Raw genomic sequence first — 14041 nt, 5'->3', positions numbered from 1 at the left:
CTTTTGCTATTTTTAATGTTAAATTAAAAGTTGCCTGTTAAAATGGATAATGTGGTTGAAATTGGTTACTTGTAAATGAAATGTCTTCCAGGTATATCAGAACTCACATGCATTGTTCTCTGTTATAAATTGAAGTCTTTTTGTGATTAATGCCTGAATTTCTTCAGCTTTGCTATTTAAATAAGTAACCCTTGTTTCTAGTTAGTGCCTGGATTCCCGTTCAGATATTCCCATGTACAAGTCCCCTCTGATGAGTCTCTGAGAGTATATTTTTCCCCCTGAGTGGTCAAAAAGAGTGAATACAGCATTTCCTGAGTGGTTTTCTCACTGTAGGTGTCCTTTTCTCTAACTAAACCTGATAAATCAAAATATTTATAGAAGACCCTAAGTAAAGATTATTTCTTTTCACAAACTAAGTGACATATTCTCTTTTTTAAACAGCTTTACCAAGATAAAATTCACATACCATACTCTTCATCCACTTAAAGTGTCCAGTTTAATGGATTTTGGTGTATTTACAGATACATGTGACCATCATCGCCATCACTTTTAGAACATCTTTACCACTTGAAAAAGAGACACCGTACACTTTAGCTACCAGCCCCTCATAGCACCGCCCCACCTCCAACAGCTAATCTACTTTCTGTCTCTTTTGATTTTCCTATTGTGGACATTTCGTATGGCTGGAATCATATACTGAATGGCTTCTTTCACATTACTTTATTGATAAAGTTTATCAATATGTTTTATAATAAAAAAGGGCCAATTCACTAGGAGGATTTAACCATTATGAATATAGATGCACTTCCTAAGAGAGCACTACATACATGAAGCAAAAACTGACAGAAATAAAGGGACAAATTGACAATTCACCATTAATTGTTGCAACTTTAATATCCCGTATTCAATAACGGTTAGACCAGGGAGGCAGAAGTTCAACAAGAAATAGAAAACTTGAAAGACACTATAAATCAACTACACCCACCAGATATCTATACAGCACTCTACGCAGCAACAGCAGAATAGAAATTCTTCTGACGTGCACGTGGAACATTGTCCAAAATAGATCATATGCTAGTCCATAATAAAAAAACCCTTAATACACTTAAAAGGATAGAGGTAATGCATAGTACCTTAGTACCTTCCCTGACTGCAGTGGAATGAAACTAAAAATCAAAAACATTAAAAAATAAATTCAAAAATATGTGCAAAGTAAACAGCACATGCTAAAATAACCAATAGGTCAAGAGGGAGGTTGGAAAATACCTTGAGATGAATAAGCATGAAGATAGAACATACCAGAATTTATGGGATACAGGTAAAGCAGGGCCTTGAGGAGAATTTAGAGCTGTTGATGGCTCTATTAAGAAAGAAGAATTATCTCCAATCAATAATCTAACCTTCCTCTTTAAGACAGTGGAAAAGGGGCACCTGGGTGGTTCAGTTTGCTAAGCATCCGACTCTTGGTTTCGGCTCAGGATGTGATCTCAGGGTTATGAGATCAAACCCCGCCTCAGACTCTGCTTGTGTTTCTCTCCCCCTCTCCTCCTGCCCCTCCCCCTGCTTGTGCTTGCTCTCTCTCTCTCAAATAAATAAATCTTTTTTTTTTTTAAAGACACTGGAAAAGGAAGAGAAAACAAAGCTATAGCCTGCAGAGAGAAGAAAATAATAAAGATTAGAGCACAAATTAATGAAATAGAAAGTAGGAAAATATGAGAGACTTTAAAACCTTTGAAACTTTACTGTTTATAATAATTATATTAAGTCTTTATGGAAGACATTAAACAGGATTATTTGTTTTTCATAAAATGAATGACATTGTTTCTTAATATATTAAAAACCATGCAGTTTTCAACATGTACTCCACACACCTGTTGTAAAAAGCTAGTCTTTGTGAAAATATCCACAGGCTCTCTTTTGTTCAGTTGAGATGTAACCAAACCATGAGCCCATTACAATCCCTAGCTCTTGAGAAATCTTGCTCAAATAGACACGGTTTAGGGCACCGATCAAACCCATGTCTGATGCCTCATACCACTTCTTCCTGCTTTGTGACATTGGACAGGTTGCCCAATCTCTTTGAGATTTAGTTTCCTTATCTCATTTTGAGAGGAATTGTGAGATAACATATACAAAAGAACTTAGTTCAATACATGGCCCACAGTAAGTACTTGATTAGTATGTATTCCGTAGTCATTTGATGACTTAAAAATGGGCAGTCCTAATACCCATATTGGGTGGGTTTAACATATATGGATATACTCGAAAAAGACCAGCAGAAAAGGAAATTATATTGAATCCTACTGTGTACCAGACTTTGGGCTAGTTATGTGATCTATGGCTAGACCACATAAAACTTGTTTGACAATGTGGACTGATTTCACTATTTTTATACCTGCTAAAACACTCAACTTGGGCAAAACACACATCCTGGCCTAAGTGGGTTGTTTTAGCAATGGCTTTTAAGGTCAAATATTTGAACCCTTCAAATATGAAACCACTCCTGGTTTAACCTTTGTTGTGGTGGTGGTTATTGGTGTCATAAACTCTATTCTTTGTATCTTAGGTAAGCATACTTGTCAGTTGTACAATTCTGTTGCCTGTTTTAGACTACAGGCTGCTGGCATTAAAACTTTAAAGCACATTTATGAGATGATAGGCAAGATAACAGATTACATTCTGTTTTTACTCAGAGCCTATTTGGGCAGGCATTTTTATGCTTATTCTGTTTATTGTGTGGTTGATGACTTCGAAATTGAATATTTTCACCAGCAACACAAGCTTCAAGCCACATTCCCAACTAGCGCTTCTCAAACCATTAACGTGAATATGGATCACCTGGAGAGCTCGTTAAACTGGAGCTTCTGATTTATCGGGTCTGGAGTGGGGCCGGAGAGTCTGCATTTCTCACCAGCTTGCAGGGGCTGCCTGTGCTGCTGGTCCACAGACCACACTTTGAGCAGCAAGGTTGTATAGCACTGAGGACGTAGCTAGGCAAGAGTCAGAATGAGCAGGGCCGATCCGGCATTCCACATCACAGCCTCGATGGCCTGTTCGTCCTCTCTGAGTTTAATCGACTTCCTTAACTGAGCCCTGAACTAAAGTAATTCAAAATTCAGAGGCAATGAATAGCAGTGATTCTATTCTTACATTTCATATAAAACAATGGTTTCATGAGGTAATAGAAAAATACCTTGTCATGCGTTTTCTAGGGTCCCTTTGTATTGTCTATTAGCCCAGCCACCTCTCAGACCTCTTTATACTGTATCTCATTGAATATCGGAAGTGGTGTATCGGAAACATCTCCACTGCCCTTCTGTAAAGCTCAGTGCCTGTGCTGGCCCTTACTCTATCTATGGCAAAGAGCAATGAATGGAAACCACTTACATCCCAGCAAGACTTTCGTTGCCACATGGAAAGAGTCGTAGGCAATTGTTTCCTTTAAACTCTTGCCTGATTTCCTAATACCTTAAGTGAGCGTTTATGGAAGCTTCCAGGGAAGCTAATTTCAAGTCCTTCATCATTTAGATGAGAGCGCAGATTGAGTTTCTCCCGTAGAGTCTGCAGTGCGTAGAACTTGATTTTGTATGTGATTTGACAGCAGAGGCATCGTCTTTCAAGATGTGGCAAATTAAATTCTTAATATGAAAGAGAAGTGGTTTGAAATATAATGCATGCCATCCGATTTGTTACAGAACACAGAAATAGTCACAGCAAAGACAAGAGGAAAATGAGAACAAGAAGATGGGGAGAGAGGCGTACCCTGGCTGATGATGTGGCGGTGTTAAAAAGCAGCTTAGCAACAAAGGCGCTTTCTGCCTATGGTAACAAGACGGACAGCACCAGGGAAAAGAGGACCCACAGAAGAACAAAACGTTTTTTATCCTATCCACGGTTTGTAGAAGTGATGGTGGTGGCGGACTACAAAATGGTTTTATACCATGGAACAAACCTTCAACACTATATTTTAACTCTAATGTCAATTGTAAGTACATTCAAAAGAAGGTGATTTATGAGGTCCCTAAATGTGCCATTGGGAGATGGGTTTCCACCCAGTGCTTTGGAGGATCATTCTCAGGGCTGGCATTTCAACGATTCAGGCAAGTGACTGAAGAGAACGTCAGATGATTTATTGGCTGCCTTTTTATAACAACAATAATGGTGACAGGATGGAGTGTTTATTCTCGTGGAGTTAAAAGGCATCATTTCTTATCCTCCTGGCAACTCTGCTAGGTAGGATCATCACCCCCGTTTTATAGATAAGAAAACTGAGCCTCAGAGGAGGTAGGCCACTTGCCCAGGGTCTTATGAAGCTAGTAAGTGGCTTAGAGACTGCACGTGATCTCTAGATGGTCTGCTTTCCAAACCCGGTGCTCTTTGCCTGACATCTACACTTGCACGGCCAGCTGTGGGTCTAATTAAGTAGCCTTGGGATGAGACCCATAGATCTCTCCCTCTATATTTTCCTACTCTCGCTTTGAATCAAAAAATCAGTAGATTTACCTTATTAAAAGAAAAATCAAACAGAACCAAAGACTAATCATGAAAAAGAAGTGTCATTACCCACCCTGGCCCCTTCCCAGAGGCAACCACTGTTTTTTTGCATATGTGTCTAACCAGCACTGCCCAATGGAAATATAATGCAAACCACATAAATAATTTTAAAAAACAAGTAAAATTAATTTTAATAATGTATATTAATTTCTGTCAAAATGCTGTCATTTCAAAAATTACTGATGAGATATTTTAGTTTTTTCATACGAAGTCTTAAAATTCAGTATGTGTCTTACATTCAACCACACATCTCATTTTAGACAAGCCACATTTCCAGTCCTCAGTGGTCACATGTGGCAAGTGTCTACTATATTGGACAACACAACTAAATCTGTATGCATATGCAACATTTCTCAAACCAAAATAGAACATTCTAATACGCTATTTTACTAATTGTTCTTTTCTTTTAAAAATACTGGAGATTGTTCTATAACAGCCCATACAATCTACTCTCACTCCTTTTAAGACTCAACACAGCATTTATTCTAATGGTTTGAACTTAGTTTATGTGAACAGGAACCTACTTTTAATAAATTCCCCCAAAAGAATGTGAAAAGCAACCATGTTTGGGACCTATGCTTTAAGAGTTCTTCTTCCCTCTCTCTGGCCTGTGGTTCTCCTTTTCTTTCCCCCTCACTGCTGTGAACCACTCCCTTGTGCTTCCTACCTCACTCCTCACCCTGGCACTCCCCACCCTTGCCTCCCTTCCCCAAGCTCAGTCCCATGGGCCCCAGCCCTCTCCTGTCCTAGAAGAGGGAGAAGAAAACCTAATCACAACTTGCCCAGACTCAAGTCTATTTCCAGCCCATAAATTCAGACCTTTCAGAAGAATTTCAGTTATGAGCCTAGATTTTGGGTCAAATTGATGTAGGTTGAACATTCTGGCTCTGCCAGTCAGTGCCGTCTAGTCTTGGGAAAGTTACTTAAATTCTCTGAGCCTTATTTTCTCACTTCTCGTGCAGAGATTGTGATACCTAGCTCAGAGTTTTGCTCTTGGGACTAAATGCAAATGCATGTGCGATTTTCAGCAAGGCTGTCGTACACAATAAGCATTCAATGAACATTAGCTCCCATAATTAATGATAATGATGAAAACCAAACCAAACCAAATGGGTTACCAGGTTGTGAAGAACACAAATGGGAGGTAAACATGAAGAACGGCTGTATTAGCAAACGTGGTCAGTGTGAGAGTCCATAACTGGGCAATCTGGGACTTCAGCTGGGATGAAAAAGCTTGATTAAAAGTGAATATCCAGTGTTTTGGCACAGAGAACTGTTGAGTTGCATGGCAATGCAATTTCTGAGGAAAACACTTGGAAATTTAAACTTGTTGGGATTCATTCTTACCTGAAACTGCCGTCTATGAATTTTTCAAAGAGAGTTTTAAGAAATGTTTGTGGAATGAATGCAAATTCAAAGCTACAAAATGCATATGTTTGCGTGAAACGTGGAAAGAGGTGGAGCCCAAGCATAAGAAATGAATTGCTTATTTCTTACACAGAGTTCACAATTAACCTTGAAAAATTTATCTCGGTTGCAGGTAGCCTCTATCTATAAAGACCCAAGTATTGGAAATTTAATTAATATTGTTATTGTGAACTTAGTTGTGATTCATAATGAACAGGTAATCAAGTTTTTTTTTTTCTTCTTTCTTGTAAATGTATCCGAAATGGCATATCTCATTGGTGTTGGTACAATGGGCCAATCATGATTCTTTTCTGCATTTAGGAAGGACCTTCCATTTCTTTTAATGCCCAGACAACTTTAAGAAGTTTTTGCCAGTGGCAACACTCAAAGAACTCTGCAGGTGGAATCCAGCATGATACCGCTGTTCTTGTAACGAGGTAGATGGATTTCTCATTCCTCAAGTCTTTCAGTTTCCAGTCATGTTGGTGGGACGAGGTCACATATTCTTGGTAGCCAGCCCCTAGTACAAGGCTCCCAAACTCAGCACTACTGGAGGCCGCCTATGCCTTGCAGGGTGTTTAGCGGCATCTATGGTCTCTTCCTACTACCTATCGGTAGCAGCCTCTCCTCTCAGTTGCGACAACCGACAATGTCTCTGGGGGTGGGGGAGCAACATGACCCCTGATTGAGAACCACGAGACAACAGGTGCCAAGTAGGCAAGTAGATGTGTCAGGCGGGCTGAGCGGTAAACGCCGTCAGACCAAAGGCAGCTGGTTTTCATATGGAGCTGGTTGTTCCCACGCCACGAAGGCATCCAGCGTCGCCAACTTCTGTGATTTTGCAAGATGTCAGAAATCCAGGTTTTTCTTTTAAGTGAAATCTGCCAATTTTTACACGGTAGTGACAAACTCAAAGATATTTGAAATGCAGTATAGGGCAACAATGAGAAGTGCCGTCCTAATTGTATTTCCCACTGGCCACCTTCAGGATAGTCACAGTCACTTCCTTATACATGAACGGACATGAGAGGCATATAGAGCCTTCTCAGGAACGTTCATGAAGAAACTAGAATCGTGGTAGGTGGGAAAGCCCAGGTTGCAGAGGTTTTCTCTGGGGCAGAAGAAGCCCTCTTGATGTAGCTTTAATCCTCACGTCACTGGTTCCCAAGCTTTTTGGGTTACAAATGCTCAGCCTTGTCAGTTTGCTCTTTGTAACCTCCTCGCCTGCGAGGTGGGTGCTGTTGTGAATGTCTAGAAGACTGTCAGGTGTTTACTTGTGTTTATTTACTCTTTGGTGTTGTCATGGCTTTGTCTGCTTTGCTTTCAGACAGGATATCTGCAGAGCTCATGACAAATGTGACACCTTAGGTGAGTCCTCCGTGCACGTCCTCTCTGGCTGCAACAGTTTTCTTCATGTTTTTATTCCAAGCCACAATTGCTTTTTCAAGTAAATCCCTCTTTTCTTTCCTTTGAGCAGGTCTTGCTGAACTGGGAACCATCTGTGATCCCTACAGAAGCTGTTCTATTAGTGAAGACAGCGGATTGAGTACGGCTTTCACAATAGCCCATGAGCTGGGCCATGTGTATGTTTCCTTTTCGTATTTTCATTTAATTCCGGGTGACCTAAAACTTTTCTTCCTTCGCATCCATGAGTATCCCCTCGATTTGAGAGAGTGTAAGGCACTTCTTAAGTCATAATAGAAATCTCAGGGTTTAAGAGCCTCAAACCTAGTTGACTCTAGAAAGCTGAATAGTGCATGCCCCCTCTTCAGCCATAGCTGACGTGTATCTTGGGTTTAACCGCACACATTTTCTGTGCAACATCTAGTCTTCTCCTTTCCTGCTGGGAATTGGAGGAATGAGGCCTTTCCAGCCCACCCACTGAAGCAGAGCATTTATTAGCTTAGAAAACTTTCCTGAGTAACATCTTTATCTGGGAGGGTCTCCCTTCATTGCCCTGGTTCACAAGATCTTCGCAAATCCAGATTGTTCCTGACTATAGATAGACAAGGCTTTCATTCAGACGTTTAGCTCCTGGGCACAGTGAAGTCCCTCTTTCAGAGAAGAGATTGAATAAAGATACAGAGAAGAAAACATTTCCTAACAATGGTCACTTAGTGGTTTTTATGAAATTGGCTTTTCCTTTTTGTTCTTTAGAAATAGAGCATAGCTAGAACGTGGGGTGAAATCGTGTAAATTTACTAGAAATTATTCTGATTTTTGATCTGCATTGTTTTCTTTCTAGAATGATTTAATTACTCATACTATATCTTTTAAAAATAATTTTCTCAAAAGGTGTCACTGATATAGTTGTATATCTATTTACATGCCACTGTGAACCTTGTTTAGAGGTAAATAATCTATTAAGCAAGCTTTTTTTTCAACAAACGCTTTTTGAAGGCACCTATGTGTGGCATGCTGTTCTAGAAGTAAAGCAAGATGTGTACATAGAGGCATCTCCAATTTAGTTCAACATATAATGGGTGTATTTTGAAACTAGTAACTTTCAAGCATATTTTAAGAGCATACCTGTTTTCTTTTCTCCAATGGAAATATTATCAGATGCCCAATATTTATAGCACAAAAGAAGCACGACTTTCATTGAACAGTTGTGGTGGGCCAGAGTCCTGCTTAGTCAGCTTCCTCTGTGTCCTCTTGGTTTCTGAAATATTTCTGTGAAACTCAAGGATTTCTTGGAGCTCAGTTTGAAAACTGGTCCCACCAGTGTTTCCCAATACACAAGGGCTCCAACACAATTCCAAGAGATGGTCTGTGGGGGGAGAAAAGGAGATTTATAATCAAGTAATTTAAACATTTTTTTCTTCCTGGTCTAGCCCTGCTTAGAGTCACAAGTCTCAGTGACATAAAGTAAAGGCTCTGACAAGTTCTGTATTAAAATAAACTGCTTAATTTTGTTTAACTCAGTTTTCCCAAACTGATTTTAATAGAATCTTTTGGGGATTTTTGTTTGTTTTTCATAAAGTCTAGTAAATTCCTTTAGACCTTTAAATAGGAGGTATAGATTTGACTATGGAGAATAGGGTGGCATTTCTACAAGGCAGCCATTCCCGCCTCAAGAGATCAGAATGAGGGAAGTTAGAGATAGGAATGTGTTCAAAGAGTGAGAGTTTGTGTGATTAACGGATTAACAATTACCCATAATCTGTGGTTAAGAAAGGTATACTATAAAGAAATATAGTTAATTTCCTGTTAATTTCGTCCTCACAAGAGCTTATAAACTCCTTTTAGGACAGCCAGTCTAACATTGACATTTTAAGGAAAGTGAGAATTTTGATTAGCAAAAACGGACTATTTTCAGCCACAGAGGAGCCTCAGTGGTATAGTTCTGTACAGTTAACAAACATCTCCCCCCACAAAAACCATGTCGTTTGCATTGGTCTAGAAGTTTTTATTTACATTAGCTCCCTTAAACTTCGTAATCACCACATGGCAGACAGTGTTTCCCTGTCAAACGACCTTAACAGTATTAAATTGCTTAAAGTCTAGTTGTTAATGTTGGGGTACAAGCATGGAATATTGGGGTATCAGCCCTAACATGGAAATCAGCTGGGAGCCAGATACCCAAATTCTGGACTGAATTGTTCTAATTCTGCGTTCTCTTTGACTTGAGAAAAATGTTTGCTGTTTCTCTCGCTATGAGATGGGGCTGCTATATATGCACCTCATCTCAAAGGTATCAGGAAATTTTTTTGAAAATGACATAATTGGTGAATGATGAGAGTTATTAGCTAAACAAAAGTGTATTTCTGGCCTGTTAGTGAATTCTTTTTGTTTTGGTGCTTTGTCTCATATAATTAGGTTTGCTTATATTTAACAGAAAATGAATATCTTTTTTTAAATTTGTTACAGTACTTTTTAGCATATTTTCTAATGAACTTTTTAAAAATTAAACACTAAGTTGTTACAGTCACGACCGATAACATAAGCAGTTGATCTTGTATTTGTTGAGTATCATTGGATGCTTCAAAAGCAGCTCCTTCCCTTCTTGTACCTGCTTCTAGATGCACCAAATCTGAGTTAGGAGGAATTTGGGAAGTAACTGAATCTCTCCTGGATACAGAGATCCTTACACAGTCTTCCTTACAAATCTTCCACAATTTGTCTAACAGGAGGGAATATGCTTTATATATATTCCAAAACACGGGGGTTTTAGAATCAGACTGGAGTGGCTTCCGATCCCAGCTCCCTCACCCCATCACCCACGTGACCTTAATCAAGTAATTCAATCTCTTTACAGCTCGTATTTTCTCGTCTATAAAATGTACAGGTAGTAATAGATCTTTTCACATAAGGTAGTTAAATGAAATAAGGCATCTAACACAGTTAACATATTGCCTGGTACATTGTGAATGCAAAAGAAGTCTTGGTTATTATTTTCTAGTGAAGCGCTCAGTGAATATTATTATCTAGCCCCTGCTGTGAGCAAATGTGCCTGACATTTGAATGAAAAGAAGTTTTCTGTCCATGTGATGAAATAAACTTGATTTTACCTAGGCATGGTGGGGGTGATGAGTAAACACCAGCTCCTTTGCACCACAGAGAAACAAACACCTAAGGTTTGAGCGTGTTGCTTGTGTTGGGTTTCTTGGTATAGGTATGACACTGACTTTGCAGCTGGGAATGGGAAACGGGGGCAGTCATTCCTTTAAGAAAATGGACTCTTAAGCCTGAAGAACCACTGTTCATTTTAACCTAGACCGATAAAGTGTTTCTATCTTGTAATTTCCAGCTGGCAATTATTCCATCAGACAGTTATTGAGAAGCCCAAGTTGCTTTAGAAGAAGAAAACCTAACCCAAGAGAAATGAATGGAATGGGCTTCACAGGCTTTTTTCCCAGCTTTTAGATGCATGTGAAACAAGTCTACACAGTTCTGTCTGGCTCACTGATTTCCCTGTTTCAAGATGAACTGGTAGAGGGGATTCCCCCTTAAATGCAGAATTAGCCACATGTGCCAATTTTGTGAGTGGGGAGTCATCCAGAGAGGACAGCCCCTCTGAGTTCGTTACCAGAGCTGAGAATGGCATGTGGGTCATAGAATTGATGTTTCTAGATTGAGAAATGCTTCCTATCATTTCTTCCCCCTGTTTCCTCTGGCGAAGCCAAGAATGGCAAGTATGTGTTAATGCTGCTGCTCCCTCCTGGACCCGAGAGGACGTTGGCACTCCATCACAGCCTTTTCTCGGGGCAGAACCTGGATTAGTTTAACACTCCCTTTGTGCCCAGCTTTTTAGGAAGCCAGTACCAATCAGTGGGCGTTGGCAAGAAGTATGAAACTATTTGCCCTGTCTGCGTTAAGCCAATTGAATTGGCTTGTTTCTGGTTTCCATGCTTGCAGCTTTCCTTAATGGGTTTTATTGTGCACGAACTTCACATACCTTTATAATGATAGACCTACACGGCTCTATCATTTGTCAACCTGACCCAGAAGGAGGAGCTGCCAAGACCCATAGCGAGCCTCTTATTAGAAAGCTTTTGGCTTCAAGTTTTGACACTTGACGGACTCTCTATATTCACAGTGTTATCATAACTTGCCAAATTCTTGACTCTATAAATTGGCCTTTAACAGCCTGTTAGGAATTCCAACTACTGTATTCTAGCACCAACTACAGCACGCTCAGAGTGTCTGCAATTCCAAAAAGAACGCTTAACTCAGATAATGGGCCACTGTACGTCTTTTTTTTTTTTTTTTTTAATACCTTAAAGGCACGTTGTATTAAATCGGGTGAGAATTACGTTCTCTGCTCCACTCCATCTTGAACCACCTAGGCATTTTTCTCCTGCTCTGCAAGATGTGGGTTCCTATTCACAATGCAGAGGGCGGTTAACATTTTTCTCTGAGACAGATACCTTCTTGAAGCAGTGATACCAGCTCGGTGCTTTGGTGTTTATTGAAGTTCCTGTCTCTGTCTCGTTGGCTCTAGGTTTAACATGCCTCATGATGACAGCAACAAGTGCAAGGAGGACGGAGTCAAGAACCCCCAGCACGTCATGGCTCCGACGTTGAACTTCTACACTAACCCCTGGATGTGGTCAAAATGTAGTCGAAAATATATCACTGAGTTTTTAGAGTAAGACTTAAACTTTCTTTGAGCCCGGGCTTCTAGTGTCTGGTCTCCGTGTAGTGAACTCATTGTGGGAAAGAAAATGTAGAGTCAAGCATTCCTTTGCAGTTATTATTTTTGTTGACATTCCTGGGAGGAGGTAAAAAAAAATACTCTCCTGACATCTGTGCAGTTTCTCTCCTGGCCAGAGTTTTGAAGAGTACAGACTGAGCTCAAGAAAAGGCCTGGGTCTTAAAGAGAATATATAAATGTGGCTTCGTTCTCAGCTAAGCTACGAAGTCTGTTCGGGTTTTAGGGGAGAGCCCATGAACGTGATTACACGATGAGGGAAAGCCACAGATATTTATGTGGTTCTGACTTAGTAATTTTGGCTCCAAAAATGGGAGGGTAGTGAGATGACCCCAAAGAGGGTTATGTGGGTGGATGAAAAGCACATAGACCACCATGTTGTTGAATTGAGAACATTCTTTCTCTGTCTCTCTTTCCCTCCCTCTCTCTCTCCTTCTTTCTTTTTCTTTTTCTTGTTTTGTTTTTTAAGCTTCCTGCCAGGCAGCTCAAAGATCCAATTACGTTATACAATATCCCTGTGTCACAGATTTATTGCTCTTCTCTCCCAGATGTACGAAAGGTTAAGTGATTGTCCAAGGTCACTGGGTGTATATTTCTCCAACCACAGGGAAGAGGGGACTTATTAATCAGAACTCACCAGGTGTGAATTTTCCAGAAGAGGTGTTTGCAGAAAAGTCAAAGAACTGGAGAGTTGCTGTTTTTCTTTTTAACCAGATGACCTGAAGTGTTTCTTCTTATAGTTGTTGATTCACTCACTCATCTACTCAGCAAACATTTTCTAAAGACCTGTTGCTGTGGTGTTTAGAGCCCCATGCTTGGATGAAAAAGACACTATCTTTGCCCCTAAGAAGCTTACAGTCTATTGGAGATGAGGGTAAAAAATAAATAGATAATTGTTCTGAAATGCGACAAATCCTATAAAAGCTGCCTGTTTCCTACTGACCGTGTTGTACGGAGAGCCAGAGTTCCATTAACAAGCACACACCAGAAATAGAGCTTCAGCCTTTGAACACTAGCCTGGCACGTAAAGAATAAAGCCCATGCCATAAGGAACTGTCCTCTTTACCTTTAAAATGGCGGCATGGCTTTCACTTTTGTCTGGACTCTCTGACAGCCCCTTCTCATCACTGCTCTCACCGTCTGTATTTTTCTGCTTTCCACAGCACTGGTTACGGCGAGTGTTTGCTTAATGAACCTGCATCCAGACCCTACCCTTTGCCTCACCAGCTGCCCGGCCTCCTTTACAACGTGAATAAACAATGTGAATTGATTTTTGGACCAGGTTCTCAGGTGTGCCCATATATGGTAAGCGTTGGGGGCCACTTCTGCCCTTGTCCATTGATCCTGGATGTTTTTAATTCACAGTTTTCCACGGGCTTCTCACGCTCACATAAACCACTGGTGGCGAAGTGGAGAATGGTCCCCTGACTGTTAATGGCAAGAGTCACAGTGATGACGCTGATCAGTAGTGACGGTGCTCACAGGTGATGCCTCACCGCACGTTCTCACTTCACTGCCATCATGGCCCCAAACGAAGATGTCATGATCATTTTCATTTTACACCTGGGACACTGATGCTCAGAGAGGACAGGGTTATAGGGCTGGTAATGGCACAGCTCGGCCCTTTCCTCTCCTCATCTCCTTTCATCCCCGCTGACTTGTCTGGGTGACCCTTATTACAGGGACTCTTCTAGATTCGGTAAAGGTCATTCATGAGACAAACCTGTTTCCCTGTTTTAGCTTGTCAGGGCTGTGCCCTATGGCCACGTGGGGCTTGAAATCATTTCTGGTGGTAGCTAGCTCCACTGGTGGGTGTGGGGTATTTTAGTCGGTGTGTTGTGGGCCCTTGGACCCTGTGGTTATCAGGACGCAAATGGACAAAACTGTGCCTCTCTGAGGTGCCCCATTCTCTTCCTGTGGGTGTCT

The 14041-nt window shown here is 40.7% G+C and overlaps 1 protein-coding gene across 7 annotated transcripts in view; it reads left to right on the top strand.

Annotated features, from left to right (window-relative positions):
• The window catches only part of ADAMTS9 (ADAM metallopeptidase with thrombospondin type 1 motif 9), a 182617-nt gene that overhangs the window by 24032 nt on the left and 144544 nt on the right, over positions 1-14041 (top strand). For 5 of the 7 annotated variants that reach the window (XM_034658604.1, XM_034658603.1, XM_034658598.1 and 2 more), the window contains exons 4-10: positions 3696-3985; positions 6095-6178; positions 6283-6398; positions 7289-7329; positions 7439-7544; positions 11906-12052; positions 13279-13420. In XM_034658604.1, the coding sequence (XP_034514495.1) occupies positions 3696-3985; positions 6095-6178; positions 6283-6398; positions 7289-7329; positions 7439-7544; positions 11906-12052; positions 13279-13420 (926 nt within the window). The remainder of the gene's footprint in view (positions 1-3695; positions 3986-6094; positions 6179-6282; positions 6399-7288; positions 7330-7438; positions 7545-11905; positions 12053-13278; positions 13421-14041) is intronic. The other 2 variants (XM_034658601.1, XM_034658602.1) reach the window with 1 other exon arrangement.

This window comes from Ailuropoda melanoleuca, chromosome 4 (assembly GCF_002007445.2).
Source record: "Ailuropoda melanoleuca isolate Jingjing chromosome 4, ASM200744v2, whole genome shotgun sequence".
Classification (NCBI taxonomy): Eukaryota; Metazoa; Chordata; class Mammalia; order Carnivora; family Ursidae; genus Ailuropoda; species Ailuropoda melanoleuca.
This window is presented reverse-complemented; position numbering and strand designations above follow the sequence as displayed.